The 21,915-nt window shown below is 35.4% G+C and overlaps 1 protein-coding gene across 2 annotated transcripts in view; it reads left to right on the top strand.

Annotated features, from left to right (window-relative positions):
• Nucleotides 1–11,396, top strand: part of AGPAT3 (1-acylglycerol-3-phosphate O-acyltransferase 3) — a 132,852-nt gene extending 121,456 nt beyond the window's left edge. For both annotated transcript variants that reach the window (XM_044670243.1, XM_044670244.1), the window contains 5 exons: nucleotides 381–534; nucleotides 1,084–1,186; nucleotides 5,471–5,546; nucleotides 7,569–7,767; nucleotides 8,586–11,396. In XM_044670243.1, coding sequence (XP_044526178.1) covers nucleotides 381–534; nucleotides 1,084–1,186; nucleotides 5,471–5,546; nucleotides 7,569–7,767; nucleotides 8,586–8,674 — 621 coding nt within the window. In that variant the 3' untranslated portion in view covers nucleotides 8,675–11,396. The remainder of the gene's footprint in view (nucleotides 1–380; nucleotides 535–1,083; nucleotides 1,187–5,470; nucleotides 5,547–7,568; nucleotides 7,768–8,585) is intronic.
• The last annotated feature ends 10,519 nt before the right edge of the window (nucleotides 11,397–21,915 follow it).

The raw sequence follows: 21,915 nt of genomic DNA, 5'->3' as shown, positions 1-21,915 counted from the left end.
CAATCTTGTACAAGAAAAGCAATATTCCTGAAATTAAAACAAGAAATAGATTGGGGGGGAAATACTTGTAGTAAATATTTTAGCTCTGAAAAATATATCTCACATTTAGAATACATATGAGGAATAAATAAGGCATATCTATAAGGCCAGTAATACAATTCCCAACAGAGAGGTGATCAAACAATAAAAACAGTTTTTGAAAGAGGAAAAATAAAATGATAAATTCCTAATATTTTTTAATAATTTTATTTCTACATTTTCTAACAATTTAGTTAAGTTTCTAGTAAATTTCTGAAAATAAAATTAGGAAAACTGTGTATGCAGGAAATTATTTTCTGAGATGTATTCACTGGGTTTCTTTTTTGTATTCTCTGTCTCAGTTTCTTTTGTATTGTGAAGGAACACGATTTACAGAGAAAAAACATCAAATTAGTATGGAAGTGGCTGAATCCAAAGGATTACCCAAACTCAAATATCATTTGTTGCCCAGAACCAAAGGCTTCACTACTGCAGTCCAGTGTCTCAGGGGAACAGGTAAGGACAAGTTCCTATTGGCTGATTCTTCTGGTTATGCAAGGATTGTCAGGCTTGTTCTTCTCAGAGGATCACTGAATAACAGTGCCATTTCTTTGCCAGGCTTAGAGGTTGAAGTTAAACTGGTGACTTCATTAATACAGGGAGCTCCCAGTGAGGAACTTCCTCCACCAATAGAGGGCTGTACTTTCCACGCTATCTAGCGTCTTCGAGTCACCTGCCAAAAGCCCCACGAGGTTAGGTGACTGTCCCAGTGTTTTGCAGCCAGTGTGTCAGAATCAGAACTGGAACCCAGGTCTTCCCAACTCCAGTGCTTGTTCTGTATTCACTTTGCCACACTGCCTGCCAGGAATCAGGATTCACATAAAATAATTTCTGTGAAAAACTTCTTAATTATATTTAAAAAGGAAAATTTCATGGTGAACAGAGGTGAATATAACATTTTAATGTATTTGCTTTACTTTTGACTTTCTCTGTAGTGTTAAAAGTGAAAGTCAGTGTTCTGGCTGTGCCACAGTAAATTTACCCAATCCTTCTTTCCTACTACAGTTGCAGCAGTCTATGATGTAACACTCAATTTCAGAGGAAACAAGAATCCATCATTACTAGGGATCCTATATGGAAAGAAGTATGAAGCAGATATGTGCGTGAGGTGAGCACCTGCAGGCTTGCAGGCTGGTCCAGGGGCCTTTCTTCCCTTCCACCATACCTGCCCTTCCATTCTGTCTTCCGTTTCTCTTAGAGTTTTGTCAGCAGCTGGATGCAAATGAACAGTAGGGACTGAAGAAAAGACACAGAAAAATATTGAGGCCTACAACAACTCCCCACCAATCTCTTTTAGAGGCTAAACTGGAAAGTTGGAATGTGTGTCTGCTCCATTCCAGAGGAAATGTAGCCTCTCCCGCTGTGGTCCCATGTACTTTCTGTTGCCCAAATGCCCCTAATTTTCTAATTCCCCTCTAATCTTCTCACACAATTGAGCCAGCTCTCTTTCCTGAGACCTTTGTAACTCCTTTATCTCCTACCTTACCTCAACTTAATTCCTCTCCTGCCTCACGCCAAGCAATACATTATATCATTTACATCTTATTCTCACCTACTAGGAAGGCAGAAACCTAAGACAAAAGCTATACTGTAGGGGGGGAAAGCTCTCTAACCCTCATCATTCTCTAATGACTAAGACATGCTTGATTTGATTTTGGTTCCATGTGATGGTGACCTACTTAGCCTGTTTAATTATATTACCCAGTACCACCAGTGCTATCCTCATATTCCAGGCTGAGACTTTGCTTCCTTTTCCCCTTAATATTCCCAAAGTTAAACTTTCTGCCAGGTTACCTTGTGTGGAGTACATCATTCCTAAAGGACTTCTGGATTTATAGCAGCGAAGGATCTTACCAGCTACTGTAATGCTACAGAATTTACTGGAAACTCTTACTTAAACATTATACAACAGTCTGATATTGATGCTTTATCTTGGAATTTAATTTCCTTAGATAACTGTGAAATAAGAAAGAAAAATAGCAAGAAACCACCATGTTTTTCCTTTTAAGATAATCTTATTGTCAGCAGTGATCATTTCAGGCTTCAGAGTTTGAAATTTCATGCTAGTGACTCATCTCTCTCTTTTCATACCACATTTCTAAGGAAGAGAGGATCTCAACCTAGATGTAGATTTTTTGTTCAGTGCTGGAGTTTCTGCTAACATGCCACCAATAGTATTTCTTTCTATCTCTTTTGCCTACTCAGTGAATCAGGACTTAAGTTACTTAAGTAAGTTATCCAAAGCCAAATTTGAAGCTCCTTTTGGCCTTTATCTGAAATATAAAAATTCTCACATTGACAGTCAAACCTTTTATTTTCTTTTAACTCAAAAATCACAGGTCAAGCAAATACCCAATTGGATTTCTCCGTGCTTATTACTAATTTAAATATCTATAAGTATATTAATTTTTTTCCTCTTTGGAGATACTAGCATCCCTTTTTATCTACCAAATATCTATCATCTCTGGCAATTTGATTCAACTTTCAGTTATTCAAGTTTTCACTGTGATTGCTGATGCTAGAGATTTTGTATTTCATATATGGATAATACAATTTGCATCTAAATATGAAATTTAAACCTATGCTTCCATATAGAAGTTAGAGTCAGATAATAAATTATTATCATATAAACCACTGGTCAAATACTTCATTTTTGAACCACTTACCCAGCCTCTATCTATCACAGAAATTCACTTTAGACCCTGGAGAAATAGTACTGAGAAGATCTATAATCTTCTAAACAAAGCTGTATTTTAGAAGTTTCTAGGAATGACCCTGTGAACATTATTAATAAAATAATAAACTATATAGGTTGTCATCATTGTTTTCCTCTCCTGGAGTTTGGGATTGATTTTTTTTATCAATAAAATTCCTACCTTATTCTCAGACACCAGATCTTAAAGAATGTGGAGGCATTACCAGGTATTTAGTGTTAAAAGTATTTATTTTGGTCTTTGGCTATTCGAGCTGGTTTTATGCAGAAATTATCTGGTCAGTACCAGACCTAATTGATATTTGGACCTTGATTATAATAAGGAAAGACTAAATTCAACCCAAGGCATAGATAGCCTATTTTGTTTTTTCATACATTATTTGACTATTTTAAAAACATTTTTATAGGTACAGTCTTAGAAATTCTTAGGCTTTTCAGGCTTTCATTGTATTTGAGAAAATCAGCTGAGATAAAAAAAAATCAATGATTCTTTTACACAATCCATCCTTAGTAATTTTTAGTATTTTTAGATATGAAAAAAAGAACCATGCTAATTATCCAAACATTTATTAACTATAATTTTAGCTGGGAGTTTCAGTCTTCAACACCAAATCCCTAGCACTTAGTGCCTTATACTAGTCAGTGCTTAATAAATGATTATTGCATTTGGGCTGTATTTTTTTCAAGTAGCAGAGCATTTAATCAGGATATCATATAATAATAAAATTAAATTATAGAATCATTTTCTACCATGCACCTTCACAACATGTACAGGAAGAGGTCCAATCTTTCTTGGAGTCTTATACCAGTGCAAAAGTTCCAGGACAAAGACTGGAACACCTTTTGTTTTGCTGCTTTTCTGCTGAACTACTGCTGCCATCTGCTGGACCTGTCTAGTTCTATTTAAAGTTCTATTAAAATGCCCTGTTTTGACCATAGTTAAAAATGGACCTTAGATGTCTTGTCCATCATTCCTGTCCATGTACACTTCACTTCAGACAAACTGGCCTTACACTATTTCTCATGGTATCACATCTCCCATCTCAATGTCTGCACTTGCCCTCCCCAAAGCCTGGAAAAGACACTCCTCCCTGATCTCTATATCTCAGAATCCCTAGTTTCCTCCAAAGCTCAGCACAAGCACTACTTTCTACATGAAGCCTTTCCTGACAATCCCCAGCTGCTAGTGTCTAACTCTCAAAAAGTCCCTCATTTAAAATTAAAAATAAGTAAATAAATAAATGAATAAATAAAGTCCTTCATTTTACAGATGAGGAAGCTTTGACTGAATTTGAAGTTAGGGATCTTGGTTCAAATTCTAGCTCTATTACTACCTTTATGATCTTCAGAAAGTTACTTAACCTGGACTTTGGTTTTATCATCTGTAAAATGAGAGAATTGGACTAGATGACTTAAAATCCATTCCTTCTCTTAAGTGTATGATCCTAGAGTTATGACCCCCATAAGTGCATTCTGTGTGTCAGGCCTGGAAGTACAATTTGAGAGCTGGATAATGTCTTAAGATTTTGGCTCATGCCCCCACCATGAAAAGCCTAATGATGCCCATACCTCTTAATGTGGCTCTCCTTAATGAGGCCTTAAAAAACCCTTTTAAGTCCCAAAGGCTAAGACATCAAATATAAAGAAAGGTTTATTTTCATTTCAAAAAGACCAAAAAGGAATGGTGGGGAACCCACAAAAACAGTCAAGAAAATTCTCCCACTTCTCACTGGAACTGTGGAAAGCACGTCTTCCCCAGCCCCTATCAGCAGTCAGCAGTCAAGAATACTCTTCAGTTCTTTCTGATTTCATTGTCTTTTTCCTGTTGTTAGCTTCAGCTACCATTGAATGTACTAATGAAGTTTGATTACGAGAGAGAGAGAGAGAGAGAGAGAAAGAGAGAGAGAGAGAGAGAGAGAGAGAGAGAGAGAGAGAAAGAGAGAGAGAGAAGAATAAGAACTCCTGCTTATTTTAAGGCTCACAAAGCACTTTCAGAATGATAGCCAATGGCTTCCTAAGTGCAGCTGGCTGCATACTGCTTCTATTTTAAGCTGGTATTTTAGGATATCTTTTCTGGCCCAAATTTCTCAGTTACTTTTCCATCTTCTTATTGAATGTGGTAAAGGAACATCTTCCTGAATGATAAATATGGAGATTTGGCCAAGAAAGATTTCCAGAATGTTCCCAGATCCTCAGATTCCATCATTACCAGGATCTTATGAACTTTACAAAATAAGCCTCACCTTTTACCTCTGTAATTAACATAAAAGCAAAGGTTAATTGAAAAGTAAATGCCTGAGTTTTCCATTTTGGGAGGGCTGGTTACTATGTTAAATTTGTTTAGATAACAGAATATCTTATACTTTAATCTTTTTGTCAATAAGTTGATATCTCTTGGTCATTAAGAAGACTGGTGGGTTCTTGCTTACACTAAACAATAATTATTGCTTACAGTGGAGCTATAGGTAGGACTTAATGAATTTGCTACTGATTATTTCTTTTTCCCTGATGCCTTTAGCCGGTGGTATATACAGACATAGATATACACACCACACACATATTTAAATCCCTACTTCCATACTTTTAAAATACTTTTGATTCTATATAGTACACACAGAAGTTTTGAGGAATTGTAGGTGGGGAAGATTCACTTCATTTTTAACCTTTCTAACAAACCAGGAGATTTCCTCTGGAAGATATCCCACAGGATGAAAAGGAAGCAGCACAGTGGCTTCATAAGCTTTATCAGGAGAAGGTAAAGAATTTGTTTTTTCCCTAGAGTAAAAGTCTTTTAAAGAGAATGTTTAGGGAGAGCTGAATATTAAAGGGTAAATGCCTTGGGACGTATAGAAATACTGTCTCAAAGTTCTTTGTGATATATCGTGGATATTGTTCTAGTCCCTAATCTTGGACTCAGCTCTTTTCAGCCTTGCTTTATTGTGGCATCAACATTAGCTCTCTTGAAGTAACTGGTATGATCTGGGGGATTTGGAAAGTCTTTTATTTTAAAAACTGAAAAATAATTGCATTTCTCTCTACTCTTCCCTCCACCACATTTACAACTTCAACCTTTAAGACTCTAATAATACAGTATTGCAAAGTAGTGATACTTTGGAGGGTCTTTGATTTCATTGATGTGGACACACCCTCCATGTTATGGATATCTCCACCTTTTTACCTTGTATAACTCTTGCCCATATCCTCCTATAAATCCTATTCTAAAGAGTTTATGGATACCAGTAGAACACATGGGTGATCTTTTTATTCCTTACTCATTATAGACCAGCTCCCTTTATATTCCAATCTCCATGAAAGTTCTTTTCCAGGGTCTCTCTAAAAGTGATCCTAACTTTTAGAAAAATATGTCAACAGAGTGTAGGGTGTAGCTTGTTTTACTATGCTGGACAAGCTTTAGATAAACTACTTGTGACTGGCTTAAGAATTTGAACCTTATGCAGATATACATCTCTGAGAGAGTAAGAGTTAAGGCAGAATCAGTCCTTGTAGATCAACTCTTTGAGTTGAAAAAGTCCGAATCATTTAATCTTACTCATTTAACAAATGAAGAAATTGAGGCCAAGAGATGGTAAACACCTTGTATGTGGCCATAGGTAGTTATTTTCAGAGATGGAATTAGAACCCAGGTCCTTCTAACTTCTCATTCAATACTCATTCTTCCTTATTATCAATGAAGAATCTAAGATCAAGCTTTAGTTAAAGTAGGAAAGGAAGAGGGTATGGGGGCACTGTGGGATGGGAATGAGGGCTTAAAGTGCTTGAGGAGGGGCGAAGTAGATGCCAAAGATGGACCTGCATTAATACCAGATATGGTTGTGTTATTTTTACTTATTTTAAGAAAGAGGGCCTAAAATATTCCAGAATAAGTTGGGCATTTGAGGGTCAGAGCAGCTCTCCACTGAAAATCCCAGACATGAATTTTTGAAAGACTAAAGTTCAGTTCTGACCTCAGTTAGTTACTAGCTGTGTGACCCTGAGCAAACAGTTAACCTCTATCTGCTTCAGGTTCTTCATCAGTAAAATAATGTGGTAATCGCAACTTATCTCCCGAGATTGTGGTGGGGATCAAATGAGATAATATTTATAAAGCATTAAAGGATTTGATAAATCTTGTGGCTGTTATCTACTGTGGTTATTCATAAAATGCTTAAAACTTGAATGGGAGGGAAGGGTAGAAAAGGAAACTGACCACCTTCTCCCAAGAGAGAAAGAAATAAGGATGTGTTGTTGAAAGTGTTTGTTTGTGGGGAGAAGGTTGTTCATATGATTTTTGTACAAGATTGAGTAGTCATCCCATTATAAATTAAAGAACATAATTCCCATAGAGAAAAGGTTCACAATGAGCACTTTCTCATTCTCTCTACTTGTGACCTGTAGTGATTCCAGAATACCACATTTATGTATTCCTCTTCTCAAACTTTTCAGTCACATTTTTTTTAAATCACATACTTAAAATCTGACAAAATGTGTGAATAGTCAAATAGTTCTAAAACAAGCCTCTATTATTTATATTTAAGGATGGACATTTCTTCCTAATGTGTACGTATTTTTATTAGTTTATCTTCTAACTAGTGTTTTAAGATTGAATTCATGTAATGCTTAATTTTATTGCTTTATTAAGTTAATTAATGCTTATTTAATTAAAAAAAGATCTTCACTTGGAATGAATCATTTTTCTTTGCCAACATTTTGCTATCAAATTTAGAGGATAGATTTTAAGAGAACCCTCTTTATTTTGTTTTGTTTTATTAACTTTTAGGACGCTTTACAAGAGCAGTACAAACAGAAAGGTGTGTTTCCAGGGGAGATGATTAAACCTGCCAGAAGACCATGGACTTTACTGAATTTCCTTGGATGGGCAACTATCCTTCTATCTCCTCTCTTCAGATTTGCATTTGGTGTTTTCGCAAGTGGATCACCCCTTCTGATACTTACATTCTTAGGATTTTTTGGAGCAGGTAAAAAAAAAAAAAAGATGAGATTGGAAAAGTTGGGTCAAAGTAGAGTGAATATAATTAATTGGAAAGGACTTCAGGTTTTCACTCAAAGTTTTTCTTAATCTATTATTGGAGGTGGAAATTCCATGGTAGAGACTGAAGGTTTTGTATCAATACATCGAAAAAGGAAAGGATGAGATACGTATGTGGATATGTATAAACATGAGTGTATGTGTAGATGTATATTCAGATAGAAATCTTTTGAAAAATCAGAAAAGTCAATAAGTTCCTTGTGGACTTATGTTTTTCTATTTTAAATTTTTAATTAGATAAGCTACTATTCAAACCTACTTACTTAATAGGATTAGCATAGTAGTCTAGAAATTGAGTAGTTCAATACAGAATTTTCTCTTATTTGTTTCTTGGATGAAAGATATGCTTCTCTAGGTTAATCATTATTAATGCCTTTCCAATATCATAAACTGGCCTGGAACATAAAACAACATGTTCAGTTTCTTTCTCACCCTCTCAGCTCCTCTTCTTCCTCCATCCAGGAACTGCATGATAATGAGGGAGGGTGTGAGGGGTATATGTGGGAACTCCTTACTAAACCTGGTCAGCAATGAAAAATACTATTATGTAAGACAATTCTATTCAATCACATGTTTTAAGTTCATGATTCCAACACTCTTATTTTTTAGCAGTTTCAAGGGAAAATTCCAGACCTAACTCCAGAGCTTCCTTTAATTGATGAGTTTATCCCTTATTAATGTAGATGAGTATTCGATAGTATGGGGCAAAGTAATCTGATTTGTTTCCTTTTATTTTTTTTTTTATAGCTTCATTTGGAGTCCGCAGACTGATAGGAGTAACTGAAATAGAGAAAGGTTCTAGTTATGGAAACCAAGTATTCAAGAAAAAGGAATAATTAATGGCTACAGATTGAACATGTGTAACCAGATGGTGTGGTATCAAATTAACTTAATTAAAAACAAAACAACCGAACAAAAAACACTTAGAAACTATCTTTTTTCTTATTAACTGGTGACTAATATTAACAAATAAAACTTGAGCCAAGAGTAAAGAAATTGGAAAGATTGGCAGAAGAACAACATCAACTTTCTACCTGTATTCACAATGTAAGGATCTCAATGTAATTCAAACTTTGGAAGAAAATCTGGGTTTAAAAAACTGGTAATATTTTGCTTTGCTGATGGAAAAGGGTGGTATCAGGAGGATTTGAATTTTCCAGATGACCAATTTCACAAATATGTGATTTTTTTTTTTAAAGAAATCTGTGCTTATAGGAGAAGGCTTGTTAAATGCTTTTCTCTTAAAACTAATGTAGTTCTTTAAACTTTAAAAAAAAGAAGAAGAAAAAGAAGAAAAAGAAAAGAAAAGGGGATGGGGAAGTATTCTGGCAAGTTTTCCTGCTCTTTCTTCTTCCTTTGATTCTCCACAAACTTCCCCAGAAAAAAAAAAAGTACCTCTTTAATTGAATCAACAGCTTTCCCTACAGTGAAGTTTTAAATAAAGGGTCATGGGAACAAGAGTACCTGGCCTCTTCTGTTCTGAATTTCAGGCAGTCCTTCTATATTATGGAAGGCATCTGTGAAGAAATATTTCTCCTAGTGAAAAGCACATATTGATGATTTGAAATCGAGTATAGGTTTTTTTTTCCCCTTTCCACTTGTATCTTTTAATGCTTTTATTTTCAAGAGCTAATGTTTGCCCCATTTTCTAAATGCAGTGTACTTAGGTCACAGATAGGGTGTTTTTGAGGCAAGGTAACTCTGGGAACTATATCTATAAAATGAGAGTTATTTACTCTGCAGTTTTGCAGCCCTTTTAAAATTTCTCTATTACTACTTGAATCCCATTCTTTTCCACCATTTGCCCTGAAGTGGCTACATTACATGAATTTCCTTTTTTAAGATGCATCTTAAAGCCACCTAATTACTTTTCCTATCTGCCATACAGTCTAAGGAGTAGCACATTTACAGAAATTTTCTATTATGTGCAATGGAGATATTCTTTGTTCCTTATATCAGATCTATAAGATTCCCTTTAAGTAGTTGTGTCACCACTAAGCTTTCTGTCATAGGTAGATGGAGATAATGAAGACTTTTTTCCCCAGGTTTTTATTTTTAACATATGAAACAAATTAAAATGTTGATGAATTTTGATTTATTGGTAAAGAGAGAAGGTAAAGAATTTAGCTTTTTTTGTTTATTCTTTTCCTTCATCCATGCCCCAAACGTATGACATGTTTTGTTCCTGGAGGCAGCCCCTCATTGTATTTAGGTAGGATAGTCATTAATATGCAAACATGCAGATATTTCAAATGTTCCATGAGTTAATAGATGCAAATTGCTTTGAAATAGCATTGAAGAAATCGTGTCTAAACCCAAGTTAAATCTTTATAACTCAGTTGCATAAAAAAATTAGAATCCTTTATGTTCTAATTGGTGTCTAAGGATAATATTTTTTACCTTTCTGTATAATCCCAAGTCATATTATTTTCCCAAAGTGTTTGCTTTAACTTGTGGCATTAGGTAAAGATTTTAGGTCTTTAAGTAAACTGTTTCTTGTTGGAGTTGTTTATTTTACCACCCAGCCCTGAAATATGAATTCTCATGAGGGCAGCAGAGGACAGATTATCTCAGAATAAGTGTGTATCACTCTTCCAGCCAATCCATTCCTCCCTCACTAAGCACTATGTTATCAGTCCTGCCTTTTTTCTCCTATTTTCTAGTCACTTTTCCTGTTGCACCTTAGATATTGTTAACATTCACCCTCACCTTCCAAGGGAAAGAATATTTCCAAATGGATTGAAATTTTCTGAGAAAGCAGAAGGTAGAAGGAGGGGGAAATTAAGGCAAACTGATAAAGCAATTATGTATTGGTCAATGCTGTGTATTAGAAAGATGTTAGTGAGGTCAGATATTTTCTTTATGAAGAAGATATTAAACCTATTTATATTTTCTTGGTAACTTCAATGGAAGGAAGCAGGTATAGTAAAGGTTGCTTACCAACTACATTTTAATCTTATTCACGAGCTATGTTTTTTTTTTAAACAAATTTATTATTGAGTTGAAAGGGGGGTGGAATTATAACTTTGTCCTCTATCCTCCTCTTAGTATATTCCTTCCTCATTTTTCTTCCCAACTAAACTGGCATACAGTACTGTGAATAAATAGACTATCTTTTTAGTTTTTTAGGTTTTCTTTTCATGATGCACTATTTCTGTATGTGAATGTATTTAAGATCTTTATATTATCATTTCCTAATTCTGCCCTTCTCAATAGTCATATCTGGAAAGTTTTGAAGAAAAAAGATAAGACTAAAAAACTTAACCATGCAGAGTATATTACACAAGGAAAAAAAAGCAACATGGTATTTTTTCTATTTAATTGATATTTCTTATTTCCCAGATAGATGTTTTTTTCCCTTTTAAATTAAAATACTATGTATAAATTGACATTGATTCAGTAAATGAATAATGAAGATTAGGAGCTTGGATCGAAGATTGAAACAATGGGCATAGATTTTTATATCTTAACACTATTTTCTTCTGATTTAATAAAATATGGCTTGTACATTGGACTACCAAGCCCTCTAAAAGCAATAATAAACAGTATCACGAACTATTTTTTTTTAGTCTTTACTTTTCATCCATGGGTTTTCAGGGTTTATTTTGTAATCGTTTTTAAATAAAGTTGATCATTGTTAGGACAATGGGGCAGCACCAATATCCTGCTTCTTTCCTTTTCCTCTTTTCTTTAAAGAAGAATACCTTCATAAAGTGATCATGGATGGTATTCATATAAAGAGTTGGTCCTCAACAATACTTTTTAATCTAGGGTCATGAACTGGTTGTTTGTTTTGTTTTGTTTTTTTAATTTTTATAACTATTTCAATATACTAGTTTCCTTAGCAACCTTACATATTTCATTTTATTTTATACGCTTAAAACCATTATTCTGAGAAGAGGCCCATAACACAAAAAAGAGTAAGAACCCCTAGTCTCCAGCAGGGCCTCTCTAAAGCATCCAGACTTTCATGATCACAGTTTCAGATTGAAATCAAGTCTTTAACCTAGAAAACCTCTTGAGCTGCTATTCCTGGCCCAGGCTTTCCTCTCTGATGATCAGGGCCCCATGTACTTTCCTGAGTATTAGTGGTCTGTCCATCTTCTCTGACCAAAACTAGATTTCTCCTGCCCTGGCTAATTGAAGGACAAAACCAGAGTGCTTTGCAATTAGGACACTTGACTGGTCTCCTTAAGTTTACTTAACAGTCACTACTATGCAATGAGGCTCATGATATATAAACATCTTGAACAATGATATAAAAACATTGTTTAGCCACTGTGGCTTACACATGTGCCAGTGTGTCCTTGTTTTTTCTTGAGCTGTGCCTCACAGTTCTCTTTCCCTGCCTGACCTTGTTTTTGTAGCTTCACAAAGTCATGGTTATATAGCGTTATCCTCATGGACGTCTTCTGGCCCAAATCCTTGACAGGGAGGGAAACTGAGGCCCAGGAAAGGGAAACACCTACCCCCAGCCGCACAACTACTAGGTAACAAAACCAGATTCAAAGCCTAGTTCTCTGAAGTCCTGGCCCAGTTGTTTGTTTGTTTTTTTCTCACTATCCCATGGTCAAGTGTGTGAAAATTGTTCTTTACACAATGGTGCCATGATATCATTTTGTGTTCAGTTCGTTTGGGGTAGTGTTTGAAGACTGTTCCATTCGTATTTGCCTCAGATAGATTTCAGGGGCTTTCCAAGATATCTGTTTAATACAGAGTACTTGTATATTGAGTACCTGCAAGCATCTGTGAATTTTGTCTTATTACTTTGGATGATTTGTTGCTGAATGCATAATTAGCAAGAACTGGAGGAAATATATATGAATGAAGAAAGTTGGTGGGACTATAGTTTAGCTGCTCTAGAAAGAAGAATGTTTCCATCAGAAGGGGTTGTCATAAGGTTGTAGATACAACCTTTTTAAGCCTCTTTTTTCTTGAGAGACAACCTTGAGAAGAATTCAAACAAAGTCAAATGTCTTGAGCTTGCAATGTCAATGAAAAATTAAATGACTATCAATTATGTATTTAATGAGGGCTTCCCTCCCTTCTGCCAGGCACTGTGCTAGTTGTTTTAGGAGACCCCAAAAAAAGTACATATAAGATACTGTCCTTTCCTTTAAAATATTTACAATATAGTTGAGAAGCTACATATATGAAAAGTTAAACAACACACAGAAGTGCAAGAGATGTTATAAATCTGCACATAGGTTATATTACAGCCAGGTAGACAGGGAATGAGAAGATAACTTTTTAAAAAAATACTTTTATGTTTCCAGTTGAGATAGGTTAAAATTTGTTCCCTCCAACCCATCTGAGCTTCATCCAAACTGCCCAGCTTGGTGTATAAATCCACTCTATGGATTTCCAAAAATACATAAAACATTTCTGGTATGCACCAATTAGTGTTAGTGAGAGTGTCAGATGTGATGTCTAAATATTGCCACATGAGGTAGACCTTGGCTTGAAGGGTTTTCAGATCAGCATTTTCCATTCCTTTCTCTCACCTTTCTCACAATGGCAAATATTCGAGTATATTGCATGCCTCTTCTCCATTAACATGATATACAAACCATCCCATAAGTTGTGACATTTTGGACCTAGAGCAGAGCATTATGTTGAATTCAGCCCTCTGTGACATATGACTTCTAATTAAAAGAGATTACATTGTGAGACATGTCACAATTTCATATGTTCAGACTGTCAGAGTGACCCTAAAAGGGCAGGAATACATGCCATTTCTGTTCCTGAAATCCCATGATAGGAACTTCTCCATAATTATACGTTTGTAAGAATGAAATTTTTATTTTTATAAAATTTTCGCAACTATAAACTTTTGGTTGTTGGAAAAAAAGATGAAAGAATTAAGTAGATCATCTTTTTTTCTGCATGATAATTTGGAAAGAGAAATGATATAGTTCTTACCAGTTACTTAGGTAGTGAGAAAAAAAATATTGAATACTTTGAAGTTGAGACCTAAAGAATAAAAGTCTTGGGAATTGGAACATGATCAAACAGATACCTCACAAGTCAGAGTTCAGTTCTTCAGTAAAGGTCTAATCCTTTTGATTTTTAACCACATCTGACTTATTATTTTCCTTATTAACTTTGCCTTGCAGAGGGATTTTTTTAATCAATAGGGTAATTATGAATGTAGTATTGAAATGCACTAAATTGTATTAAACTGAACTAGGATCAGTTATTGCAATGGAGAAATGACCCTGATCCCTAAACTATTTTTAGTATCTCAAAATTGTAAGATGTGACAATCAAATGTTACTTGCCTAAGTGCCAGGAAATTCAAAAGATTTTTTTTATCACCAAGATTGCTAAAAAAAATGTTGTATAATTGTAAATGAAAATATTTATTTTTTGAAAAGCTACACACGCCATTAATCTAAATCTTTTAACAAACCTTTGTGGGGTTTTTTCTCATATTGTTGTTGAACTACCATAATTTTATTGTTGGGCAATTCAAAAAAGGAGATAGCACTGTATACAGGGTAAAAATGTATCATATGTATGTCCTTTTTGTGATCTTCATTTTAAAAATTTTGCTACTTACACAGCTTTATGTAGTTTAGGACAATAATGTATTTATAGAGAAGATAGTTGACAGGAAGCTCATAATAGATTCTGAAAACCTATATCCCAAACTGTTGTCTGGATTTCCATTTGTTAATTGTCATTTATAAATTTCAACTTACTTAATGCAGGAGTCATACTTGTTTCACACTTATTTAAGAAAATTTATTACTGTGAAAAAGCATAAAAATACAGAAAACATGAGTGACTTACTAAAAGCACAGGGTCACTGGTGTCAGAGGTGGAGCACTAAACCTTTTCATCAATTCTCACAACCTCTTCAACTTCTCCAAAGTAAGAATTATGATTAAGAAGTAAAGTAATTGCAGCTGTCTCTATTGTCTAAAACAGCAGATGAAGAAGGTTTTCTAGTATCCTTGGCCAGAGCGCAACTTCAAGCTGCCTGTGAGCCCCACCGCCCAACCCCAACCCCAACCCACCACACCCCTAACTCCCATTACCTGAGAGAGCAGAGGAAGGAAGTGGACCGAAGGGCGGGGCATGCAAAAATGCCCTGGGGCGCTGGGAAGAGAGGGAATGGAGGAGCTCTCCCACTTTGCCAACGCTGGTCTATAACATGAACCCTAATGAGGTAACAACTTCATTTGTCTCAAACAACAGAGAGGGCTGTTTCCTTGCCACATCACATACTCAGGTGGAGGTACAGTAAAGTGGAAGCTTGCTCCGCCTGTAACAACAGCAATAATATTACAGCAATGCTCATAGAAAACTAAGACACAATTTGGGTCAGGGCACTTATGGAGGGAAGATGGGTCACCATAACCTGAGGGAAAGAGGACTAGCATTCAACTAAGCCCAGTTTTCTCCACCTAGAAGTCTCTTGAGACAGATAATGGGGCTGATAAAAACTGAATTCCCTTTCATGGGAGGAAGCTGAGGCAGCTTTCATTGAAAGGCATTGAGATTCGCCATTAAGGAAGGAGTCAGAAAGTGAGCAAGAAGGAAATAAAAGAGGGTGGGGAGGAAGAAGAGATGAAAGACAAATTACAGAAGGAAAAAGTTAAGTTAAAAACCTCAAGCATAAGCAGATAAACCGGCAGGGAAGAATTTTCTTAGTGAAAGGAAAGATGTCTCAGATAAAACTCACAGTACAAGTATTGCAAAAGAAAACAAATCAGCACCTGATAAGACAAAGGACCCTGTGGATTTCTAAGAGAGCATAGAACCACAGCAGAATGTTCCCAAGGAGTTCAAGAGAGAAATAACTAGGAGAATAGAATTTATAGCCTGCACAGAAAAAAAAAATCAAGTGACAATAGAAAAACTGGAATTCACAGTGGCAAATCTCACCAAAGAAACAAAAGAGAGAACAACTGATCAGGAATATAGATGTGAAATGAGTGAAGCAAAAAGCAATAATTCTAAAAGAAAAATGATTTCTACACAAGCAAAATATAGTAATCTCCAAAGTCAGGTTATGTAGTGATAATTTAAAAATTAAGTCAGAAGAGTAAGTGAAAAAGCCTGAATACTATAATGTCAGAAATACAAGAAAAAATTTCAAAACCTCTGAACACAGAAAACCCAAGTGTTAACTGAAGGAATCCATGTATCACTTTCAGGGGGGAAATGCTGTAAATTCCAAAACAGAATAATATAAATTATACAAATGACTAAGAGAAAAACCTTCAAATATCAAGCAAAGAAATTTTGAATAATACCACTGTTTTGTATCCATCAGAAGACAAAAACTCAGAAAGGAATAAAATAATTTGTCACAAAGAGCAAAAGAATTTTAGATGCAACAAAGGTATTATATTACCTAAACCTCAACCTAATCATCAATGAAAAAGGGGCATTTGAAGAATCCCTAAAGAGAAAACCAGACCTACATCCATTACTTGTTTTGCCAACACACCAGATGACAAATATAAGAAAGGTAATTATAATAACCAAGAAGGGCACAAGTAACAAAACATTACCCACAGGAGGGGGAAAAAAACACCAGAAAAATTATATCTATGCTATTAAAAAACAATAGGACTTAAGAGATTTCTCTCTAAAGGAGGCAAGGGTAAAAGCAAAATATGACTAAATACCATGGACTAAAAACCTCATAACTTGCCTACAGGCAAATCAGTGGGTTTTGTGAAATTAAACTGCAGAATAGGAGGTGACATAAAAGGGGAGAGGGGAAAAAAGAAGATATACTGTGATATATCTGTGATATATCCTAATGAAGTCAGTGATAAACTGTAAAGGAAAAATTACTATGGTCTCTTTGGGAAAAGAAGGCCTACAAGAGAAGGGGTGAAATGGCAAAGAGAAGAATTAAAACAAATGAGAAGAGGGTGAAATCTCAATCTAGTGGTAGGAGGGGAAACCAGGGAAAACTGAAAAATCATGCAGAAGTCTATAGTGACAGATGGGGACTTTATATTTGACACAGTACTGAGCACAAGGATTGGTGCTTAGATCTGAAACAATGTTATAACTCCATGTACAATATCATCCTTTTAGGAGAAAGAGAATCAGAGCTGTAAGTTGGGGTAGCTAACAATTAGAAAAATGGAAGACCATAGACCCAAAGCACAAACTAGGAGACAACAGGAAGTATTTTTTTTAACCCTTACCTTCTGTATTAGAATCAATACTATGTATTGGTTCCAAGGAAGTATCTGAGTGAGCCTAGGACCTCCTATCTCTAGGCTTGGCTCTTAATCCACTGAGCTACCTAGGTGTCCTCCACCCCCAACAGGAAGTGTTAAGGAACAGAACAATCAAGGACCGAAGACAATTTCTAGCCTGGGACATTGTGTTTATTCTTTCCATCTTGGGTAGGAATTGTTATTTCTAGGTAAGAGGCACAATAGAGAAAAGGTAAGTGAGGTGGAGGGCAAGATCTTCAAGACAACATATTTAGAAGAAGGAAATCAAAATAAATATGTTAGAAGCTTTAATTCTATGAAGAATATAGAGACTAAAAAAGAAGTATAAGACCAGGAATTAAAAAATAAAAATTCAATTCTTGGTATCCTGCCTTTCTGCTTCCTTTTCAAAGCATAGACTATGGATGAGCAATCCTAAGAACTGATATTTCTAAATTTGGGTGTACCATGTATATGTCTTGTAAGTTATTCTAAGTTCAAGTCAGGCACTATTCCCTTACAAAGATAGTGTCTGAGGTCAGATGTTAATTCAATTAATTTTCTGAATGAAGAAGGTGCTATGTCCTATTAGCTGAGTCCCCTATATGTTCAGGGTCATACAGCTAAGGACCTAAAAGAAGATCTATTTTATTTGCTTTTTCAAAGTACCAGCTCGTAGTCTTATTTATTAATTCAATAGTTCTTTTACTTTCAGTTTTATTAATTTCTCATTTAATTTTTAGGATTTCTAATTTAGTTTTTATCTGGAGATTTTTAATGTGCTCTCTTTCTAGTTTTTTCATTTGCATGCCCAATTCATTGACCTCTTCCCTCTCTGATTTGTTGATATATGCACTCAAGGATATAAATTTTCCCCTGACTACTGCTTTGGCTGCATCCCATAGATTTTGATATGATGTTGCCTCATTGTCACTCTTTTCAATGAAATTATTAATTGTTTCTATGATTTGTTCTTTAACCAAACATTTTTAGAGAATCATATTATTTAATTTTCAATCAATTTTTGATTTGCCTTTCCATGTACTCTTACTAATTATAATTTTTATTGCATTGTGATCTGAAAGAAGATCTAAATTCAGACTTCCCTCACTCTAGGCCCAATGTTTTAGCTCTGTACTATTTAGTTACTCTAATGATAGAAGTATAAATATGAGTCATTTGCATATAAATAATAAACCCATGTTAACTGATAAAATCAATAAGAGAGAGTGAAAGGAGAGAAGAGGGGGTTAAGACAGAGCCTTGGGGTATACTTACATCTAGAAGACTGGTTGCAGATAATGGTCCAGCAAAGAGGACTGAGTAGATAAATAAAACCAAGAAAGGAATCTCTCACACATACACACACACACACACACACATACATACACACACATATGCACATACACATGAAAAAGTATCTAGAAGGAGAGGATGGTCAATATTGCTCTAAAATGGCCAAGACAAATGTATATGTATGTGTGTTTATAAAATGTAAAAATGTCCCTCAATTTAAATGGAAGGGGTGATTGCCATTGGCCACTTGAAGCCTGGCCACCCCCCTGATTGCCTTTAAAAACCTAGCTTGTCAATTCTACAGTCCATCTAGGCAAGATCCAGTTGTCAAATTAGAATCCAGGCCTTGAGTGGGAATCACTCCAGACCCATCATCCATAGCATTGTGCAACAAATTTATTTGCCTAGTAAGACATAATTAAGCAACATCTAGGAGGGATAAAGATATCCTATATAAAAATGAAGAGAAGAATAGCATTCGAGGCAGGAAGCAGATTCAAGGAATGAGACTTTTGCCAGCAAATTATAGATTCAAGAGAGAGAAATTACTGTGGTAGATAAAGAGTTAAGGCATGGAAAGAAATAGATCCAAGAAGGAGCAGTGTGTGTACTCCACAAGAAAGGAAAAGACATTTGGGGTTCTGCAGTATTAGAGTTTTGAATTGCCCTGGCAATATGTGTTATATTCCTGTATGCCTCATTACCAGTATTTTTTTTTCTTTCCCATTACTGCTGGGTGTATTTATGGGGAGGTGTACCTCAGATTTATATTGGGGTTTTTTTAGCTACTATTCTACCTATACCATTCTTTTTTAAAATTTAGAATATTTTTCCATGGTTACATGATTTTGTGATTCCTGCCCCCCCCTTCTCTTCTTCCTCCCAGAACTGACAAGCAGTTCCACTGAGTAATACATGTATCATTGTTTAAAACCTATTTCTATATTATTCATATTTGCAATAGAGTGATCTTTTAATGCCAAAACTCCAAACATATCCCCATCGAACCACGTGATCGATCATGTTTTTCTACTGCTATTCTGCTCCCACAGTTCTTTCTCTGGAAGTGGATAGTGTTCTTTCTCATAAGTTCCTCTGGATTGTCCTAGATCATTGCACTGCTGCTAGTAGAGAAGTTTGTTACATTCAATTGTGTTATACTGTATCAATCTCTGTGTACAATGTTCTGGTTCTGCTCCTTTCGCTCTGTATCAATTCCTGGAGGTCTTTCCAGTTCATGGAATTCCTCTAGTTCATTATTCTTTTCAGCACAAGAGTATTCCATCACCATCAGATACCACAATTTGTTTAGCCATTCCCCAATTGATGGACACCCCCCTCATTTTCCAATTTTTTGCCACCACAAAGAGCACAACTATAAATATTTTTGTATAAGTATTTTCCTTATTATCTGTTTGGGGCACAAACCCAGCAGTGGTATGCTTGGTTGGAACAAAGGGCAAACATTTTTTAAAGCCCTTTGCACATAGTTCCAAATTACCCTACAGAATGGTTGGACCAATTCACAAATCCACCAGCAGTGTATTAGTGTCCCAATTTTACCACATCCCCTCAAAAATTTATTGCTTTCCTTTGCAGCCATATTGGCCAATCTGCTAGGTCTAACTAGGTCATTCTTTGTAAATTTTTGTGCTTTGAGCTGATTATATCTACTGACTCGTAAATTCCTCATTGAGTATTGATACACTATAGTTTCAGGAGTACAATTAAAATATTCTGGTAGGGAGCAGAGCCAAGGTGGTTAAGTAAAGAAGCACTTACCTAAGCTCTCCCAAAAGCACCCCCCCCCCAAAAAAAAAAAACACAATTTAAATAATACCTCAAACCGAATTTTGAAGTGACAAAGTTAACAAAAGAACAAAAGACATTTTTCCAGTCCATGACAGCCAAGGAGTTTGGAAGAAAGATTTGCGATATGGGGGTGGAGGCTGGCCCAGAACCTATATAAATGAAACACTAGGGACTAGATGGTGAAGGGAGAAGCAGCAACAACTTTGGGAGTTCTCAAGTCAGAGACACCAAGGAAGCCTGACAATTGGTCAGAAAAAAATTATGGGAGACCACTGTGTTAGCACTGAACATAAGGCCAAATGATGTTTGGCAATTCTTTTGTCTTGGCCACTTCAAGCTCATAGTTTAAGAACAAAGAGAAGCACTTTCAGGTAAGAGGGAGGGATAACTGAAGAACAACTGTTTGGAAACTACACTGCCTTTACTCACTCTGAGTCATAGTTCAAGTGAAGAAAGGAAGCATGCTCAGTCAAGGGGTGGAAGCCCTAAAGAGCAGTACCATTTTTCTGATCACAAGATATCAAAGACCTTGAGGAACAATATCAATTGAGATTCCAAGAAATAAGAGAACCCTCCTAGGTAAGGATCAGAGTTCAAATCAAGAGAGCAGTGACCATTTCTCTCTCCATATCACACCTTCCAAATTCCCAGAACAGAACTCTGAAATCAGCAGTGTGAAAAAAACCTGGTCTAAAATGGAATTTCTCAACTCCTACCCCCATGTCTGAAACAGAGCCCAAAATTAATGTAAAGTTTCAAATCATTAAATAAGGTGGGAAGTTATCAAAAACTCACCCCCAAGAAAACCCTGACCATAAAAATCTACCATGGTGAAAGGGAAAATTAAGACCCAAACTTAGAAGAAGAAAATTAAGTTAAAATAGCTATAAGCAAAGCATCAAAAGAAATGTGTGAATTGAACATGAACCCAACAAGAATTTTTGGAAGAGCTAAAAATTATTTTTGAAATCAAATAAGAGGCATAAAGGAAAAATTAGATTAAAAAAAAAGCAAAGAAAGAAAATTGTGAAAAGACAGCAGCTCGGTAAAAGAGGCACACATATGTGTGTACACACACAGAGAAACTAATATCTTAAAAATAGAATTGACCAAATAGAAAAAGAGGTACAAAGTCTCACTGAAGAAAATAATTTCCTAAAAATTAGAATTTGGCAACTGGAAATTAGTGAATCAATAAGACATTAAAAATAATAAAACAAATCATAAGAATGAAAAAAAATAGAAGAAAATATGAAATGTCTCATTGGAAAAATCAAATTCACCTGAAAAAAAAGATTAAGAAGAAATAATTTAAGAATTAGTGGACTACCTGAAATTCATGATCAAAGAAAGAACTTAGACATCACATTTCAAGAAATTATCATTATGACCCAATGTCCTAGAAGTAGAGAGTAAAATAAAAATTTTAAATATCCACTGGTCATCACCTGAAAGAGATCACGAAATTTAAACTACCAGAAACATTATAGCCAAATTCTAGAACAACAGCTAGGTCAAAAAGAAAATACCTTAAACAGCAAGAAAGGCACTATTCAAATACCATGGAGTGAGGATCACACAAGATTTAACAGCTACCATATTAAAGTAGTAAAGGGCTTCAAATATGATATTCCTGAAAGCAAAGAAGCCAGGATTACAACCAAACATTCCTACCCAGCAAAGCTGAGCATAGTCCCTCCAGGAAAGAAATAGATATTTAAAGAAATAGAGAACTTTTGAGCATTCTTGATGAAAAGACTGAAAAAAAAAATTTGATG

The sequence above is a fragment of the Gracilinanus agilis genome, chromosome 3 (assembly GCF_016433145.1).
Source record: "Gracilinanus agilis isolate LMUSP501 chromosome 3, AgileGrace, whole genome shotgun sequence".
Lineage (NCBI taxonomy): Eukaryota > Metazoa > Chordata > Mammalia > Didelphimorphia > Didelphidae > Gracilinanus > Gracilinanus agilis.
This window is presented reverse-complemented; position numbering and strand designations above follow the sequence as displayed.